Genomic DNA, 19,686 nt, shown 5'->3' on the forward strand with positions numbered 1-19,686 from the left:
TGTTTGGCTGAAACATATGCCAGAATTTAAAAAATACTGATGCAGTAGAATCTAATTATTCATTACTTTGACAGCTTAGTTTATGCTTATAGGTGTATCAGGCCTAGGAGATAGTAAAAAAAAAAAAAAAGGAAAAAAATGCAATACAGTGTTAAGAATTTTTTTATCATTTACAATAGTATGGCCAGTCTTCGCGAACGAAGATTTGGGAAGGGTCTTTGCCCTTCGAGCCTGCGCAGTGGATTTTTTTAGGTGAGACACAGTGTGCGCTGAGCTGAGCCCACCCTTTAATCCTGAGGTTCATCTGCCGGGGCCGAGCAAGCTTGGACGGTGGCAGTGAGGTCCTCAGGACGTAGGTTTGTTTAGAGTGACCTTCTCTTAGATGGATGGCCTTACAGGGCTAACGAGCTCCATCTACCCGGGGGACTTTTTCTCTGACCGGGAATCGAACCCGGGCCGCGGCGGTGAAAGCGTCGCATCCTAACCACTAGACCACCAGAGGGCCCCATCATTTACAATACTTCATAAGTAATGACAGTTTTGGCAAGGGAGCAGAAAAATCTGTTAACACCCAGCGTAGAACCTAGTTTCTCTCTAATACTCTGCCATCACTTCCAACCACACAATTTACCTTCATTTATATGCTTGTCAGAGACACAGCTGCTAATAAGAGTGTTATATGCCACTTGATGTCGAAGAATCTCTATTACACCAGGCACACACTTTGGATGGCTAAATGGGATTTTACTGACCAAGGCTCCTGCTAAATCTGATTTTTCTGAGCCTTTGTTTATGAAGTAACAGTGCTTTGGGCAATCTGGAAGAGACTAAGCAACAAATATGGTGATACTTCAAGCACTGAAAACAGGAAAGTAAAGTTTGATGTTAACAGGCAACTGCAAAATCTGACAACAATAATAATTTTGAAATATACATTTCTTACATGTCCATCATGTCTCTGCATTTCAGTAGAAATATAATGCTTAGATAAGGAAGCTAAATGAGATCCACTGTCCCTCCCAAACACATTCAAATTAGGTGAATATACCTAGAGCCAAGTCAGGAGTTCAAGTACCATCAAGTACCATCAATCCTTCCAACTATTTTTAAAAGCCCTGTAGGCTATAGAAATGTTAGAGAAAATAGAAAATATTCTATAACAGTTGGAATAACAATAATAATAAACACTGTTATATTCTGCAACAATAGAAATAGAAATGTGATAGAATGTGTTCTATCAACCAAGATTTACTCTCCCAATAATACCATAGTAGTGCTGTTTGACAGTTGCACAGAAAGGATAGCAGTTTTGCCTGAAATCTCTTTTGGACATCATATGTTGTTCCTCCCTCCATCACTACTACTTTCTTTGGAGAAGCATGTTTTGCTGGAATATCTCCTGATGATTCATTGGTAGAGGAGGAAGTGATAGTAAGAAAAATTTGTCACCCGTCCACATTGACAGTGATTCTGTGACAAAGTTAGAAGTGCAATATTGTGTTATCTACTTCAAGATGCCAAATGGGACCTCTCACCTTAAGAACAGGGCAAGGCTGTTAATTAGCAGGGTCTACATTAAGAAAAACTGAAGAGCAGAATAAAAGAGCTTTTCCTTGTGTGTTCATGGAGCAAAAGGATTTCCCCTACACTTATTTCATGGTTAGAGTGCAATTTTGTAATTTATTCTAGAAATAAAATATTTAAACTCAGAAGTAAAACAATCTCCCAATATTTTAGGGAATTTCTGAAAAGTTAAAGGGCCTTTCATGTGTATCTAATAGAAGTGAAAGATTAATTTCATCTTACCAGTTTTACAGATAAGAGCTTTGCCAAACATTACTTTAGCATAGTGTAAACTTACTACTACCTTCTGTACTACCACCTCAAAGTCCAAGAACTAAGTAGGCAATGGGCTCTGCTAACACTGCTAGTGGAACAGAAAAAAAGTACCCTCTTCTTTTGTTGCCACGATCTGCAAAATTAATGTTACCTAGCAAACAAAATGTTGATCTTTGAAGATTGTCTTGTAGTTGCCCTGTACGTAAGTCTGGCAGAAGGCATCTTGCTACCATTTTCTATTCTAAAATTTTACATCTAATGCAGCCTAATTGACTATTTTTAATAATGGAGTTATTAAAAGGGAAGCCTTCTTCAGTTAAACAACCTTGTCTCTAGACAGCAATTGACATCGCTGGTTTAACACTTTATAGTTTTCTTCCTGCCAATCCCTTTAAAAGAAATCAGTATTCTCAGTGCTATCTAATTAAGAAATCTCATTTGTTAAAACAGCATGATAAAGACCTTCAAAAATCTAGGTAAGCACCTTCTTGGGACTTGCTCCTCACACCAGTCAATAAGTTTCTTTCTTTTTAAGGCATTAATGATAAAGTTCTGAGCAATTTTTAGAACAATAAACGTTTAGGTTACACACAGACAAATCAGTGTGACTTCAGGAGTCAAGCACACAGTGTTTCATTAACAAGGATGAGAAACTCACTCACTCGAAAGGATCTAATATTGTTTCATAATTACTTGAACTATTTCCTAAAGAGCACTTAAATACTCTTGGGTTCTGGTAAGTCTACATTGCTTGTTTATGGGGAAATATAATTCAGTATACATATTTTGCACAACAGCACAGTGTGTGTCAAATGCCCACTATACTCACCACAAAGAAACAAGATTCATTTGTAGACAAGTCTTCACTGCATTTGTCTTTTAGAGCAGACCAAACAATTAGCTCATACAGCGGAGCTAGCTTCAAGCCAGAAATCTGAATTCCTGAAACCAGGTGATTTTTTTATTATCAATTAGGTTATGACTGTAGGTTATGAAAGCTAATATTAAAAACAGAAGCAATGTTTTGAAAAGACAAAACCATTGATCTCTTTTCTTTTTCCCCTTTTTTTGCTATTGGGAATTTGAGGTACAGTGTTTTAACAGCTTTGTCCGTAATTGTCATGTCTTTCTTAGAACTTTTGCGCTTTGCACTGGTTGCTAAAATGTTACACTTCAGCTGATAAGAGAGACTGTGTTCTGCCCCCAAAACAACTTTTTCCTCTTGCAACATTAACACAGCAAATAAGCAACGCACAGAAGTACTTAGTCTTAAAAAACAGTTATAACATGCCTGTGAGCCTGTGTATATCTTCAATACTGGATGAGGACATAGGAACAGGCTGATGAAACTTCAGCACAAAAAGAGCTGGCAAATCCATGCTGAGTTCATCAGTCAGTTGCAAAAAAGCAGGGTTGCTGGGAAAAAAAATTGTCATAATGAAAGTTTTTCTACAGAAATTGCCGTACCAAGAACTCTTAGTGCAAGGCCACTGTCGGGTCCCTAGCAGTTTATTATAGTCCAGACTTCTGACCTGAGAAAAGTTTTGCTTTATAAATGCAACTTTAACATATTAAAACATGCTTAATGTGAAAACTGGCAGAAAGAAAAAATGAGACACCTGAAACTGAGTGATGTTTGCTATAAATCATTCCAATGTGTTTTATTTTGGAAAGTTACTTCAGACATTCCCTCCAGCCAGCACTGAGGTAGAGAGAAATAAGGTATCAATACCCACAGTGGGACAACAAACTATTTTGTATATTTTAGGTGTAGTATCTTTCAATATATGCTTTCTTTGCTCTGAAACTATGAAGGAGTTGATTGTTGAATACTAGGAAGTTAGGTAATATTGTTCCAGTGGCTTGCTCTGGCTTCAAAATCCACAGTTCAATGCAACTGACACAGTTAAATATGAACGCAATACCTTTAAAGTCCATTTGGGAAAACTGGAGAAACCACAGATTATAGAGGGTTTAGCTATGGAACATAATGCAATCAATAAAACAGAGCTGCCTGTTTTAGCAGAGGCTAAATCTAAATTATGCTGAAGTTAGCGCCGGTGACTTGTAAATTCATTTCTGTACTGAGAAAAGTCCAGAGCCTCACCTGTCCTCTCCAGATTGAGGATCTACAATCAGTGGAGAAAGAGGAAGTTTGTGGAGCATATCAGTGCCTTCAATAGTTACAACTGTTTTTGTTCCACAAACCTGGGAACCTGAGGGAGAAAGCGAATTGCATTATTTTCCTCTTTTCAATGTAGATTAATCCTATGCATGCAAAACATGCAAGGTCCTTGAAGGTCAGGTCCGACTGACAGCCACAGTGATGCAGGCAGAGAGAAGTCTGTGGTCTGCACAGACCACACCCAAAAAGCCAGAGTTGCCCAAAGATGACAGCAGCAATAGCTTCTTTAGAGACACACTATGAAACAGATCAAAAACATCACCGGTTATTTTTCATGCTGAATTAGGCAGTTTTTTGTGGGATATCACTACAATTTGAGTCAATATCCAAGAAATGGAAAGTAGTTTCCTAATGGACACTAAAATTGTGCTAAAGTGCATCTCATAAATAGTTCTACTAAATTAGAATTTTATTTCTTAGTTTCATTAATTAACATTAATGAAACAGGTAGCACTGAAAAACTTATCAGTTAGTTCTGCTTTTCTAGCTTTACCAGGAGTTAGTTCTGCTTCCAAAATTTGATAGGGAGAAATGTAAAATTCAATGTTCATAGGAGTTCCTGAGGAATAAGAAAAGAAAAATAATGTTTACTACAAAGGTCAGAGGAAATACGTTAAATACCTTGAAACAAAGGTGAAAAAAACCAACACTGTAGATGGGCAGAGGGGATTCCTCGTAAGAGTACATCTCTAATTACAATTTATGTTCAAATCACAGGATTTTCTTAGCATATAAGAGCTAAATCCTCCATGTATAAATCATCAGATATCTTTGAAATCATCAGATTAAGTTAATTTCTCTTGCACAATAGCCTGTTGTTCAGCCTTAAAAATATTAGCTGAACTTCTAGCTTTCCCAAAATAAAAGGGAAAGTTGCACTACTTGCATAAGGGACATTCACATAAGGGACACAAACTGTACAACAGGATAGTGGCAACATGTATTAGAAGTACTTTTCTGAACTATAACACGTTAATGGTTAAAGCTCACTTCTGACACTGCAGATGAGCCAAAAAACTTATCAACTGGCTATATTTGCCTTTTAGGCAACCAGAGCATTCTCTCGGTTACTGCTGCTGTCATCTCATGGTTACTCTAAACTGTGGTTTCCCACCTAACCTCAGAATATTGCTGGCGTTGCTTTTAGGCTGGTGCAAAGTCAATGTTGCAGCAGCTGATAAACCACCTGGCCTCCTTGTATTTTCTCCTTCTGTATGTGTGTACGTTATCTGAGAATACAGGCACAATAAGTCCCTACAGCAGGTTTTATTTATAATAGTGGATCTTTCCTGTAAACAAAGATCAACTTGGTAGGGTTTTTTAATCACAATCCTTTGAATTCAGAAAAGGGAAAAGAGGGAGAAAAAGAAAAAAAAATCACCTCTGGTTCTTGGCACCAGGTGTCCTACTTTTCCATGAAGTATTTCAGTAACTCTGTTTACATCCTGTGTTCTAGTTCAAAACACATCTTGATTAGTGTTTCCTGAGTTGCAGTGCTAGCTAGGCTAACGTAAACCATAATTTGTATTCTTAATCAAAGGGAGATGATGCTTTCTTGCAAGTGGATTGTGTCTCCATTTGTTATGACATCTTCCAAACACCATCATTCCAATCATACATTACTTCTAGGACTTGGGCTTCCAGTTTCAACCCTGTATCTGAACTGTTTCATGTTGCACTTTGATGTGCTATTTACCAGAAATGAAGGGGGTCAAAAGTGTTAGTGGTAATTGGTTAAGCAAAGAATGAGGAGATAACCTGGATAAACTAAAACAGAACCAGTCTCTAACCTCAAATGTGTTCATATAGCTGAATACATACAGCCATACATTTACATAGCTGTGTACTAAAGCTCTGCATTGCAGATGGGACAAACAATCTATTTAACTCATAAATAATACTTACTGAGATCAGTGACCAGCAAGGATACAGTATATTAGTTCACAGTGTTATTATGCTTCATAAGGGAACACTGTGCAAAAATAAACCAAGAGTGTGTTTCAAGAAGGCTATACCTGCCAAGAGTACTTAATAGACAAAATATCAGAAAAGATACTTCAAAAATCCAGAAGGAAAACATTGCCCTCAATTCTGATTTTCTGAAAAGAATGAAAAACCTTGTACAATTACAAGGCTTTAGAAAAATCTGTTCCCCATCCACTGCAATCCTATTCTTTGAAAGGAGAAATGAGAAAAGGAAGGAGGGCATCCACAACTCCTGATCTAAAACCTGAGCACAAACAACAGGACCCCAAAAGGTATATTTTACTTCTGCCACAGGGCAATCTAAACATGACAGCTGACTTTCAGATTCACTGTTTGCTCCCAGTGGGTGGTCACATGCACACACACCCAAGCTCTGCAACCAATCAGTTTCCCAGAAAGTCTTAGATAAAGCACAGGAGTTCAATAGGATCTTGTTTGGCATGCCTGGCGTTGACAAACTGCAGAAAGGCTTCGAGCTTTCCAGTGGCAGAAAACTCATTAGCATTCCATATCTATATAATCAGATCGGTTAACTTGCTCTTTAGGGAAATGAAGGGGTGTAGGTGGAGGTAAAGGGACAGACTTTAAGTTACCTGTCCGGAAGAGACATTGAATAAAGGTCTTTTTCAAGGGCCTGCAAAGCAAGATATCCCTTAGCTTTCATTTCACTGGGAGAGAGAGAAGACAATTTATTATTTTTGTAAGTAAACAAATGCAAGGCTATTGATCTTAAAAGCTTTTCAAGTAAAAAGAAGTTGCAACCTGTTTCCTGGAATTTGATACATATTTGACAGGTCTTCTAAAATCTTTCCAAAGGCATCATAGTTCTTCATCCTAACAAAAAGAAATAATTGCTATTACACTACTAAATGAGATAGAAAATAACTCTTTTATATGCAACTTGCTAGAAAAAGCATAATTTCAGAGGTGCTTCCTCCTTATCAGATCTGGCAAGTAGCAGTACTGCTTTTCAATTTTCTTAGAAAATACCAGGAAATGTGAATCCTTGATTTTGTTGCAAGAAGCACTGTGATTATAGCTGAAACTGCCACTGAAATAGGCACTACTAAGAGCAATAAACGTACATGACACAAAATTTGACAGCTCATCAGTTGCAAAACACTTTTCTTGATGTTCCAATAAAGCTTGTCATTCCCTTAATGCCACATGTATACATTGTTCTCTTCATCAAAATACCAAGTATTGTATTAATGCCGCACTTCACAGCACCTTGTGAGAGACACCCTCAATATAATTGATAAAAATAAAAAAAAAGAATGGGACAAGTGGCTTGGTTTCTGAAGGAACGGTTCAGACTGCTCAAACCCCAGAATTCCCACAGATATCACGGACTAGCTATGACAGCCTGGAGCTCTGCTCAGACTAACCCACCAGGTATTAACTCACCTGCTTCAGTAGATTTTACTGACTTTTACAGGTCTTAGTAGATTCTCTGGTGCTGCAGTCATGCCAACAGCTGTACTCAAGAAGACCTGTGTAGATGCAGCTACAACGTCGATCACCAGAGACAAAAAAAACCTGCCTGTACTTTCATATTGGAACAAATCCTTTCAAAACAGGAACCTAAACAAGTCACTCAGCTCTTGCATGACTCTGCATTAGCTGGCTGGTTCATCATGATTTCATAGTTACTTTGAGACTCACAAGAAACATTACACATAAAACAAGCTGCCTTGCAAACAAATAAAATACTACACCAAAAGGTGTAGAAGGTATACTTGTGCTTTTTGACAAATCCTAACAAAACCAGGAGGGCAGACAAGTAGTTCCCACAGTGCCATTGGTAATGATATTTGCTCATAGCCAAACTTCCAGCAATTAACATCACTGGAAGTCAAAAATCTAGGAAAATGCAAGTTAAAGCTTTGATACCCATTAAGCTAATATAACTTAATTTCTGAGGAAAGAGAAGGCTGGGAAAACTGATAATGCATAATAGGTCCACTTAGAAGAGAGATGAAACACTCAAGGTCAATGATATTCTTTCTCTCTCTACCTTCGTTTTCAACTATTCTGCCAAGGTATTTACAGAAGAATCCAATTTCTTAAATACACTTATTATTAGTAAAACCTGGAACCATGATCATACTGGCTAGAGAATTTCTAAATAGATGTTTAAAGTGGTGGCCTGACCTGGAACAGCAACTATTCAGACAGAACAAAACATGGTAATAATAATAAAAGAATGTATATATAGTGCCCTACTACCACATGAGAAAATTCAAGCAACATGTTCTTCTATGCATTCGCAAACAAACTCAGGCCATGTAATACCGGCTTGCTTTCACTGCCGTGACAGAAACCTGATGGACATGTAATTTAAAACATTTGCATAAGGACAATACAAAGACTATTTAGTGTTTGATGGAAGGAGAAAGGGAAAAGTAATATCTAGTTTGGATCTGTCAATCTGCCAGTTCTGAATTGTCATCATCAGTCCATTACCAAAACTATGGGTTCAATTATAAGTTCTATAATTCTTGCAATCAACACAAATGCCAGTATTCAAAGGCTGTGTTCAACTGGCAACTAGAGCCAATGTATTGGGGAGTACTCTTTATCCTTTCTCCACTGAAACAGATGCATTTTAGCTGTTTTCAGTGGAGTGACTTGAGAAATAAGTAATGCCTGGAGTATATTTTCAAAATTAATGTTGCTACAGTTTTAGCCTTGAATTTACAAATCGGAAGCAGGTAATAACAGATACAATGACCACCAACTTCCAATATGGAGCATGGGAAGCAACTGCCCACTTAAATGGAATCCAAAAAGGTGTCAGTTCTGTCATTTTCTGGATTCATATTTTTGGTTCCTGATTCTCTTTTTATTTTTTCTCTTCAGTTTTTACAATGAAACCATTCTAGCCTCAGGTATTCCTTTCCATTCAAAAGAGACCCTGCACATGATTGTTTACCTTAGAAGCTGCACCAAGTCATCACAAACCTACAGGAATAAGAGAGGAATTTCATCATTCTTGCCATCCTTTGTGAAGCATCTCTTAAAAGCATTTAATTGGTAATGATAAGCTTGTTCCCCATTACTTTTAAGTAGCTCAATGGTTAGCTTAAAAAAACCTCAACACACAAAAACCAGACTAACAGTACAATAGTTAAAACATAATATTACTCTAATAATTGGAAGAACAAAGGCTCTGTGAAAGAAGATAAAATTAATAGAAATAGTTTGTTGGTAAATCTCTTTCTAGAAAAAAAAAAACAAATGCATCTTAGCCAGCCCAGTTTTTCTTTTATTGGCTGTTAGAGTGCTAGAATTCTCTGGGTATGCATTTCCATCCAGCACTCACTGATCAACAGCCCTGTGCTGGTTAAACAGAACAATTTGAAATTCCTGGGCTGACTGCAACAAAAAATAAGGGACAAAGTTAACTTCAAAGTAATGTAATAATTTGGATACTTACTGATAAAAAACAGACTTTATAATCCCTGCCCCCCCCAACAGCTTGTTATATCTTTGATCTGAAGGACTGTCTATAACACTTAACAACTGAGGAACATGGTATGTGAACTTCAGGGTGATATTTTGTGAATAATGGAAATTTTGCAAGAAAAACATCCCCACTAGTAGGACTACACAGACTCTTAAAGAAGGCAAAAACAGAATAGCTCCAAGACATCCATTGAGATTATATATTTCGTTAGTAGGAAAACACTTAAAACACCTGTTATTTACTGTACACTGGTAACATTGAGGAATGAGAATACAAATATTTAGGTGGGATACCACAAAATTTTTGGAAGGTGGGCATGTCAGCTGACTTTTACCATAATATTTAGCACTAGAGTTATTTAGTATTTGTAACCGAGTTCTAAGTCTAGGCGAGAGATTCAGATGCCTAAAGAAGTACTTAGTGTCATGTACAGGCTTGCAGGTGTGACAAGACCAAAAGGAAGCCAAAGCCTTTCTGACATGGCAGCTGGAAGCTAGGTGACAGACTACAAGGAGATGAAGGCAGAAAATTAATTTTACCACAGGAGCTTCTCCAAAGTGAGCCAACTTTACGTCCATCAGATTTCCATCCTTCTCCAGCTGAACTTCTAAATAAAACATCATTGATGTTATGTAGCAGGCAGTCCCACTGGGACTAACATGAACATTAAGTCTGAGGAGTGGAAAAAGAGAAAAAGGAAAAGAAAAAAAAGCTTGTATATCTACAAATTCTGTCACATGAAGAAAGGAAATGGGGATAGTTCACTTGATCGTGGGAAGAGACACCAGGGATGCTTCAAAAATAACTCTTCCTTAGCTCAGCTTCTGAAAACTACCCAACCAGGCAATATATTTGTGCTCTGCTCTTTGCATTATCCTGTTGATCTGCTGAAAACTATTAAGCTCAGTCTGCAGCTTTGGGACCTAGGCATTCCTGTCCTCTCTTCACCCAACAACCTCCTCCACAAAGGGCTAAACAAAATAGGCAGTTATGCCAGTTCCAAGTAATACAATTCATTAGAACACCGATTCAAAAATAATATTGCTGACAAGCCATCTAGATGGTATTCCTCACTGGACTTGAGGCCACGCTTGCTCATTTGCATTTATTCATAAACAAACTTACCCTTTTTGTCTGGATAAAGATTCCAATGCATTCATCACAGAAAACATGGATTTAGCTGCAAAAACCAGAAATGCAATTTAATCAGACTGCAGTGAGCAAGAAGTAGAACCAGTTTTATCCTGCTTTAAATGCTATGATTTAGGTAATGAGAAAATAGCATTGCATGAATGACTTGTTATTAATGAAAACTATTACTCTAGGATTAATAAGTGCTGTGCTGGGTAGAGATTATTCTCAGTATTTAAGAATAGCTATCACCTGAAAGTTTAGCCCAAAAATGAGTCACAAGTCCCTTGTCTCATATCCACCTCTGTGTTTGTACATTTGACCCCTTTATGCAGAATATCAGCAACAGAAAAGGACGGGGAGATTGCACAGAACGCTAAAAATACACTTAGTTATCTGACAGCTCATTACCATGTAATGTCCTCTCTATCTTCTCCATGCAAGAAAGCAATGGACTGTCTGGAGCATGGCTGACAGGCCTTCGCAGTGGGTTATCCTAGCACATTTGTGAAAACAAGAGACACAGAAAGACTCCTTAAAATACTAGTTAAGAGACACAGCACGGATTCTCAGTACTACAAAACACTGGTTATTTGTTTTTGTCAAACAGAGGTTTACCTATGATTGTAGTCATCTCTGAAGAGGCAGCACTGAATGGATTTGTGAAAACATTACTGTGTAGTAATTACATACCAGATGCCTTTGGAGAACGGAGCAGCTTTCCATTCCCTTTTCTTTTGAGCTGATCACAAGACATGTTAGCTAATTTCATTGTGATGCTAGAGATAAACTAAGAAAATACTTGTTTGTGTTTTCATTTTAGAAGGAATATGCCTGAGTGAATAGAAGAGATCATTGAGTGCCACAGGTGTACTTGGTTAGAGTATAGTGAAAGTTTCAGCTGAAGATAGGCGCTTAAGTAGCAAGCAAAGTCTCCCAGCTTCTCTTCAAGCTCTTGTCTGAAAACTTCTCATACTTCACACTTCAATTCACAGAGAACATTCACTGCTGAAGAGCTTTCACTATGTTCAAATTAAGGACACTGTTTTCAGAGCAAGGCTTGAGTTAAGCATTAATAAAAAGAAGCATGGAAACTAATGGGACTTTTTATACTAAGCTCACAGCAGTTGTGCTAATCTGCTTTTTACAAATACGATTCTTAAATTAGCTACTGGAAGGGCAGGAAGCCTGGAGTGACTTAAGGTACGTCACAGCAGGAGAAAGTCTAGATAGCAGGTTTCAGACCAGTTCCTAAAAACCAGTGTTTTCTCCCAGCCCTATGGGCAATAAATTGTCTTTACATACCATGAATATGGTAATGAGAATGAATGGAAAATAACCTAAAGTATTAGACAATCAGCACTAACTCCTGAATAGTTAAAATAATGCAAGAAGCAACCCCTAAAGTGTTAAAATTAGTCAGGAAAATTTTTGTATCCATTGTTATAAGAAAAATCAGGAGCCAGGCTATACTAGGTACCAGGTTTCTGATGGGGTTTTCTTTTGCTTATTTTTGGGTTGAATTTTTGGTTTGGTTGGCTTTGCTTGTTTATTTTTTAAAGTCAAGCAGTTTTTTAACTACCTTGACAACCTGCTCTTACACCACATATCCTTCTCACCTAACCTGTGATTCTTACCATGCAAAAATAAACAAGTCTCAGCGTTTCAGTCCATGGCCTTTGTTGGTATTTTAAACACAACTGCTCCATTAAAGCATTTGTAGAAATAGCTGTCACAACACCTGAAAAACATGTCAAAATTCTCTAAATATAATGGCATGTATTTATATTGGCATCTAGAAATGTAGGAGGAAGAAAAATATAAAACCTTGCTAAGGTCATAGATGTTATGCTTCAAAGGAGGAGGTAGAAAGAAAATCTTTTGTTGAATTCTGCACACAAATATCTAATTTCTGTAAGACTTTTGACAGAAAATGGGTAGGGGAGATTTTGTATGGGCAAGTATTCTCAATATTAAATACAGATATGCAGCCCTATTTTCAGCTTGTTAAACAATTAGACTTTCTTTACCTATGCACAATTTCATATGTGTATGCTTAATAAATACCAAGGCCCTGCCTTGGATTTGAGACATCCAGATTTGTACACCCACCTCGAGCCTATTGTATGTAATTAGAGATAATTTTTTTATGATGACGGTGTTGAGATATTAGAACAGGTTGCCCAGAGAGGTGGTGGACGCCCCATCTCTGCAAACATTCAAGGCCAGGTTGGATGGGGCTCTGAACAACCTGATGTAGTTGAAGATGTCCTTGTTCACTGCAAGGGGGTTAGAGGAGATGGCCTTTAAAGGTTCCTTCAAACCCAAACTACCCCAGGATTTTGCAGAGGATAATCTCAATGCAGACGTGCAATGTGTTTTTTGGTGTGGTTTTTTTTTCATTGGGACAGAATGAGAATAGGGCCAGGAGAAAGAATGTTTTCAGTCCATCACCTGTCTCCTTATAAATATTCTTTCTGGCCTTACACAGAATCCAGAGGTACAAAGAAAATTTTTGCCGAGATGTGGTACTTCCATAACCATTAATTCCATCAGGAATAAACCTGGAGTGAATTTCCTAATACATCTGAGACAGGTAGGAAAACTCCAAAATTATTAACAAGAAATTGAGTCCCTGCAGCCTGCCTCCCACTCTGCTCTGCCCCACAGAACCAGAAGAAATATTACAAAGGGCTTCTTTGACCTAGCAGGCACAAAACTGCAAAGAATTGTCCTTTGGAGCACTGCATGGGGAATGTCTACACCATTTGCATATATGAAGGAGGGATAGTGATCAGACCACCCCAACCAGCTGGAGAAAGGGAAAGCAACAGACCCCCACTAACTCTTGCAAGCACCTTTACTTAGTAACATGCCCCCACTACTGTTCCTACTCACCCATTCATGCTGACAGGAAAACTGCAACCCACCCTGTATCTCCATTCACACTAAGAAATCAAGGCTCCTACTTGTAGCACGTGTACTACAGCACCCCAGGTGTGCAGAAGGCTTGCTGTCTCAAAAAAATAGTCCTCAGGTGTTTGAACCTGAGGCTAGATAAGCACAGCAACATCAACTCTGCTACTTTTTAGAAGGCATACCCTGTCAGCCATTCTCTTCCACATCTGTCTGAGGAGATGGCATAATGTCTGTCCCCATCTTTTCAGAAGGTGTAGTATTCTCAGAAAGAGACTGAGTTTAACTGGCTGAGAAAGGCAGGGGGAGGTATAATAGCAACAATCACTCAGCAAAATAGGCAAGCACTCCATATGGAAGCCTTTAGTCTAGCTCAGAGGTGGAAGGAGTTTAAAAAAAAAGTAACATAGCTATCTCTAATATTTGTGTTGTATTTCACAGAATCACAGAATATGCTGAGTTGGAAGGGACCCAGAAGGATCACTGAGTCCAACTCCCAGCCCTGCGCAGGACCATCCCCAAGAGTCACACCATGTGCTGGAGAGTATCATCCAAACACTTCTTGAACTCTGTCAGGCTTGGTGCTCCACTGCCCTGGGGAGCCTGTTCCAGTGCCCAACCACCTTCTAGGCGAAGAACCTTTTTCTAATATCCAACCTAAGCCTCCCCTGAGACAAATCTGGGCCATTCTCTCATGTTTTGTTACTGATCACCATAGAGAAGAGATCAGTGCCTTCCCCTCCTCTTCCCATCCTGAGGAAGTTGTAGACTGCAATGAGGTCTCTCCTCAGTCTCCTCTTCTCCAGGCTGAACAGACCAAGTGACCTCAGCCACTCCTCATACAGCTTCCCCTCGAGGCCCTTCACCATCTTTGTTGCCCTCCTTTGGACACTCTCAAACAGCTTAATATCTTTCCTATATTGTGGCGCCCAAAACTGCACACAATATTTAAGGTGAGGCCGCCCCAGCTCAGAGCAGAGTGGGACAATCCCCTCCCTCGACCGGCTGGTGATGCTTTGCCTGATGCCCCCCAGGACATGGTTGGTCCTCCTGGCTGCCAGGGCACTGCTGACTCATATTCAACTTGCCATCAACCAGGACCCCCAGGTCCCTTTCCGTGGCACTGCTTCCCCAGTCTGTCTACATCCAGGGTTGCCCCATCCCAGGTGGAGAATCCAGCACTTTCCCTTGTTTAACTTCATACGGTTAGTGATTGCCCAGCCCTCTAACGATATTTCTATACTGCTTATTGCCATTAATATACTCGAAAAAACTATTTTTATTGTCTCCCACATTTCTGGCCAGCTTCAACTCCAGCTGAGCTTTGGCTGCATGAATCTTCTCCCTACAGCAGCAACATCTCTGAATATATATTTGTGTATCCTTTTGTGGCCACCTCATGTTGCTAGTCTGCTTCTACATAGGAATCAGTCCACAATGGCAGTGGGAGGTTCAAGATTTAATCCTGGACCTCTGTATAGGCAGTAGCTTGAAATGTGTTCACTGGGGAATGCCAGGTCTACGGCAAGAAGAGCATGTCTCCTGCATAAACCCTGGGTGGCAGTGTTTCAGGATACCTTTCAGCATACTTTCTGTTATCAGCTGTCACCAGTCATGTGGCACTGCCTGAAATAGTCTCATATCACATAAAAGAGGTGATTTTGGATTTGTATGTAGGAACCTGAGTAGAAATTAAACGGTTCGTTAGCCTCACCAAGATTACAGAAAAAAATAAGCATGGGCCTAGGAATTCCAGGAGAAGTATAAGATAGGTGACAAAAAGTGGTATTTGTCTCCAGACAAGTGTCGAGCACACTATTTAGGGAAAGTCAGTGCAGATGAAAGAGTTAAATATGTTTCCACTGCAGCTTTACAAATGTGATCAAATAAATTAATGATGTAATTCCACACTTGTGGTAAATCACACTTCCCTAAAATTATTGGCTTGGTTTATACTATTAAATATTTATTATTTTTAAACCTGACATTGAGTGACTATAGGTATAATCATGAGCTTTACCTGTGACTTGGTGCATGCATTTTAAAACATGTTTTCAGCATTTCTAGGGAGGCATTTTAGCTTAGGTTTGCTTGACCAATGTATTGAAATGTTTTCTGCTGAGCAAGAACATGTGCTATCCCTCATGTAAAACAAGTAGGTTGCCTCAGTCCAGATCATGTGAATGGGTATGTACCCATAAGACATACCACAACTTGGTAGTGCTTAATATTTTTGTGGTATTTTTCATAAATGTTTGCCCAGATCCAGAGCTCCTTGGAGTCTCTGTGATCTTGATACTGACTCCAGTGGTTTGATCACATCCTGAACAAGCAGATAAGTAAACTATTTGTTGACTCTCTTGAAAAGAACACTTCCAAAATAATGGAAGGAAACATTCCACTGCTTACCTTGTCTGCATAATAGCTGTTCTGCAAATAAACAGAGAACTTGAAATTTAATTAGTCACAGTCCAGCATGGCTGATAAGCCTAAAATACACTTCTATTTTTAAACACAAAAAAGCCTTTTCCATTGTGCTCAAATGTATGTATTTAGGTAAATAAATTTGCATCATTTTTCCAGGATAGGGACAGTACCAGACTTTCATACAAGACAAATATTCCAAGACAAATAGTAGCCTTCACACTTACATAAAATTGTAGCATTGGCTAAAATCGCACATGAGAAACAGCAACTTAAGGATTGTCAGAAAGTTCCTTGGAATGAGGTGTTGTTCCAGTATTCAGAAGCGTCATATCAAATTACTGCACTCAAGAGGAGAGTGAAGAATGATGAATAATTAAAAATGTTCTACTTACAGCTTCTCAGGCATATTAAATACACAAATGTTTAGCTGGGTCAGTTCATAGGAAAAAAAAAGGCAACTGGTCAAGCATTATCATCAGTATGGAAGATAATCAGAATTACCACATGAATCCTGAATGCCCACTGCTCTAGATTACTCTCTCTCTGACTGTTCATCAAAAACTGTTCCTGAAAGAATCTTTCATGTACACAGTGACTAAATAAGTTGTCTCCAGAGAAAATCTTCTCCTGCTCTCAAATAATTGCTGGTTATCTTACCCCTTTTAAAGGGTAAAACTGGTATGCTTCTTCAGGCACCTTTTGAGAAATTAATTATTAGTACTTGGCATATTGTGTCATGGTTTTCTGCATCTTGCTAAATTCCTGAGTCGAATATGCTTCTCAGTGCATGTCCTGCAAACATTGTGATTCATATGCAAATAGCATTTTGTAATTTCATAGTTCTAACATTTCTGATGATTTTTTCATTTCATAGAATGGTAATTTGTTTTTCTTAGAAAGAATCAACATATTTTCCACGCATATTCTTGCATGAATTCAAGTTAAACTATTTGTTTCAGTGAAGATACTCTAGATTTATTACAGAACAAGAGAAAGCTTTGCTTACTGTTAATACATCTTAATCATAGCAGTTTGGAAAATACTCCAAGTATTCCATAATCAGTGCAATATTGGTCTATTTTTTTGTTTCTGGTTTCTTTTGGTGGTCTGGGAGTTGCTTTTTTCTATTAATCTTATATCTAGCCTTGATTTTTTTTTTCATCTGAAGAATAAAAATCAAAATAAATCACCAGTAGTGTATCTTTACTGGCCTGCTTCCAGTGGTTTCTTGGAATTGCATCTTTCCAGAAGCCCTCAGCTGAACTGCTGACCAGAGAAAATAGCAGCTACATAACAGCCCACAGTAAGCCTAAATACAGAACTTGGGCCTGGAGCAGTCAGTGAAAACCAGTGGTTCCAGTTAGAATGGCAGGATGTGTCACTGTGATTATGAGATCAGAGGTAAAATTGTGTTCTTTCACAAAGTGCCATGGGATTTTAGAGTGATCAGCAGTGATAGGGCATGTAACTGGAACACAAATCAGTGTTTACCAAAAATGATGAGCATTCAAACAATTCCTTTATCTATTCTAGGTGCTCTTCTGTCTAAAGCAGGATAAAACCAGTGCTGCTTAACTTTTATGACCCGTAGCCTAGTCTGATATGGTCTGTAGTTTAAGACTTTACAACCCATAAATACTACAATATGTTCCATCATCTTTCCTTCACTCTCTACATCATCTCCACGGTTATGAAGTGTGAACATTTAGTTCCTGAGAGTAACATCAGAATGTTGGTGACTGTATTTTATTTCACTACAGCCATATAGACTGAGACCATTTTATTTTATGCCTTACTGAATAGCACTTTGGCACTGTAGTCTGAGGCACTTAACATTGGCAGGCTTTGACTGTTTCCTACTCTTTCACTGAAAGTGATTAAGATCCTTCAAAGCCAAAGGCTTAGGTCCATAGCAAATGACTATGGATGCAGAAACGCATTAACACTGACAGGGCATATCTCTTCCTCAGCACAGAGTCAAGGTATGGCTAACGTGATTTCTGCTTGACATCAGCATTATAATTTCCAAGTAGTTCTTGTCTAAGTCTTTTCCCAAAGGCACTAGAACCACACAACCATGACTTAAATAACCTCATGAATGAACATGTGAGGGCTGGCTTCACAAGCACACATTTTCACTTCCAAGGTTTCACAGGACACCAGAACTGGTATTCATAACTGAACATTTCTCATCTTTCTAAGACTCATTTTTATAACTAAAATCAGGTGTTGTACTATCATTAATGTTCTTTACTGACATCAGTCAGCTGAAATCAATGGAACCCATCACTTAAGGGCTGCAACAGCTCTCCTTCGAGATAGAGATAAAGTGAATGCAGCTGATACATAATCTGCACAAAATGGCAGAATTAGTAATGCCCCTACTGTGTTGAAGATCCACATCGAAAATGCTATTGTTAGAAGATGGGAGGTCGAGGAGGAGGGGAAGAGAATGGGAGCTTAAGGTTAGTTGAGGAGCTGAAAATAATGAGTACTGAAGTGGTCACTGAGGTAGAGAAGAGGTGTAATAGAGAAACAGAATAATGTGTTTAAAGGAGCTTTCCGACAGTATGTCTTAAAACTAACCACACAGGAGCCAGCTTAATTATCTTGCTTTTCTAGATTGGGCTACAGAGAGATGGGGAGAGGAATGGACTCCTGAAGCACTGGCCACAGAACTAGAAATCAAACTGCAACTTACCAGAGTTTGCTCTAGCACATCCCCACCAGAAGTAAGAAGGAAACCTTCAGTGAAAGAAAGAGTTGGGGAAAGGGACTGGAAAATCACAATAGGTAAGACTGTAAAAACACATGGAAAAAGCATGAAGTAAGTACGAAACGATATAAAGTACGAAAAATGGGAGCAATAAGAAAGGAAGGATACGGAAAGCAGAAAATACATAAAAAGATTAAATAATTATATAGACAACACTAAGATTAGAAAAATATTTTTACCTTTTTTTGTTATTTTCATAACAGAAAATAGAAATTAATTTAGATCTACTCTGAGCTATTTTAAAACAATTTTGGTTTGGAGATGATTGTTAGGCTTAAGTATTCTGACTGAATATACATCAGGATATGGATTATATAACATGCAGACTAAAAAAAGAAACAGCACTCAGTGGCACATACTGATTTCAGTAAAATACTATGTGGGAAGGGCACATTTTTCAGGAAAGGCAATACCACAAAGGAGCTCAATCCCAATAAATGCCAATTAAAGATGTTACACAAGTGCCACGTAGACAGGTATTCCACATGAAGTAATTTTACATCATTCTATATTAAAGCTAATTAAACTATGAAGACTTGTTGTAAATACACATTCTATTATACATTTTAATGTTTTTATATTTAAGACACTTGGTAATTCATTAATCATGTTCTTAAAATGTTTTTGTCTATTTTAATATCTTATGAACCAACTCTGCTGTAACCTTCAGTTCTCTGATTTCCAGATTCCTATTCTACTACTAGAATGATATAATTTCTTCTAGTTCTGTTGAATGACCAGATGAATGACTGCAAACTCATCATTACTCTTGGATTCCTTGTTATTCAAGTCACTTCGGTGCACTTTCTCTATAGGCACAGTGCACTTTGGTGTGAGTTACCTTTTCAAACTGGTAAGAAAGCTGTAAGTGTTAAGCACCATGACTAGCTCAGATAGAATACTAAGAATGTCATTTGGACAGCTAATAGCATTAAGGAAATGCAAATATCTTATTAC

The 19,686-nt window shown here is 38.3% G+C and overlaps 2 protein-coding genes across 14 annotated transcripts in view; one reads left to right on the forward strand and one right to left on the reverse strand.

Annotated features, from left to right (window-relative positions):
• LOC116796077 (mediator of RNA polymerase II transcription subunit 1-like) overlaps positions 1-19,686 on the reverse strand; it is a 33,714-nt gene that overhangs the window by 8,072 nt on the left and 5,956 nt on the right. For 4 of the 11 annotated variants that reach the window (XM_032706369.1, XM_032706344.1, XM_032706378.1 and 1 more), the window contains 13 exons: positions 12,248-12,351; positions 11,022-11,106; positions 10,605-10,659; positions 10,019-10,151; positions 8,946-8,974; positions 6,773-6,844; positions 6,604-6,678; positions 5,406-5,476; positions 4,518-4,583; positions 3,947-4,055; positions 3,131-3,255; positions 2,669-2,781; positions 632-827 (listed from right to left, as the gene is read on the reverse strand). In XM_032706369.1, the coding sequence (XP_032562260.1) occupies positions 632-827; positions 2,669-2,781; positions 3,131-3,255; positions 3,947-4,055; positions 4,518-4,583; positions 5,406-5,476; positions 6,604-6,678; positions 6,773-6,844; positions 8,946-8,974; positions 10,019-10,151; positions 10,605-10,659; positions 11,022-11,106; positions 12,248-12,351 (1,233 nt within the window). The remainder of the gene's footprint in view (positions 1-631; positions 828-2,668; positions 2,782-3,130; positions 3,256-3,946; positions 4,056-4,517; positions 4,584-5,405; positions 5,477-6,603; positions 6,679-6,772; positions 6,845-8,945; positions 8,975-10,018; positions 10,152-10,604; positions 10,660-11,021; positions 11,107-12,247; positions 12,352-19,686) is intronic. The other 7 variants (XM_032706360.1, XM_032706385.1, XM_032706422.1 and 4 more) reach the window with 7 other exon arrangements.
• The window catches only part of YAE1 (YAE1 maturation factor of ABCE1), a 30,148-nt gene that overhangs the window by 7,520 nt on the left and 2,942 nt on the right, over positions 1-19,686 (forward strand). For 2 of the 3 annotated variants that reach the window (XM_032706447.1, XM_032706457.1), the window contains exon 5: positions 18,576-18,746. In XM_032706447.1, coding sequence (XP_032562338.1) covers positions 18,576-18,746 — 171 coding nt within the window. Of the gene's footprint in view, positions 1-8,872; positions 9,002-18,575; positions 18,747-19,686 lie in introns of those variants that run through there. The other variant, XM_032706484.1, reaches the window with a different exon arrangement.

Source organism: Chiroxiphia lanceolata, chromosome 1 (assembly GCF_009829145.1).
Source record: "Chiroxiphia lanceolata isolate bChiLan1 chromosome 1, bChiLan1.pri, whole genome shotgun sequence".
In the NCBI taxonomy this organism is placed as follows: Eukaryota; Metazoa; Chordata; class Aves; order Passeriformes; family Pipridae; genus Chiroxiphia; species Chiroxiphia lanceolata.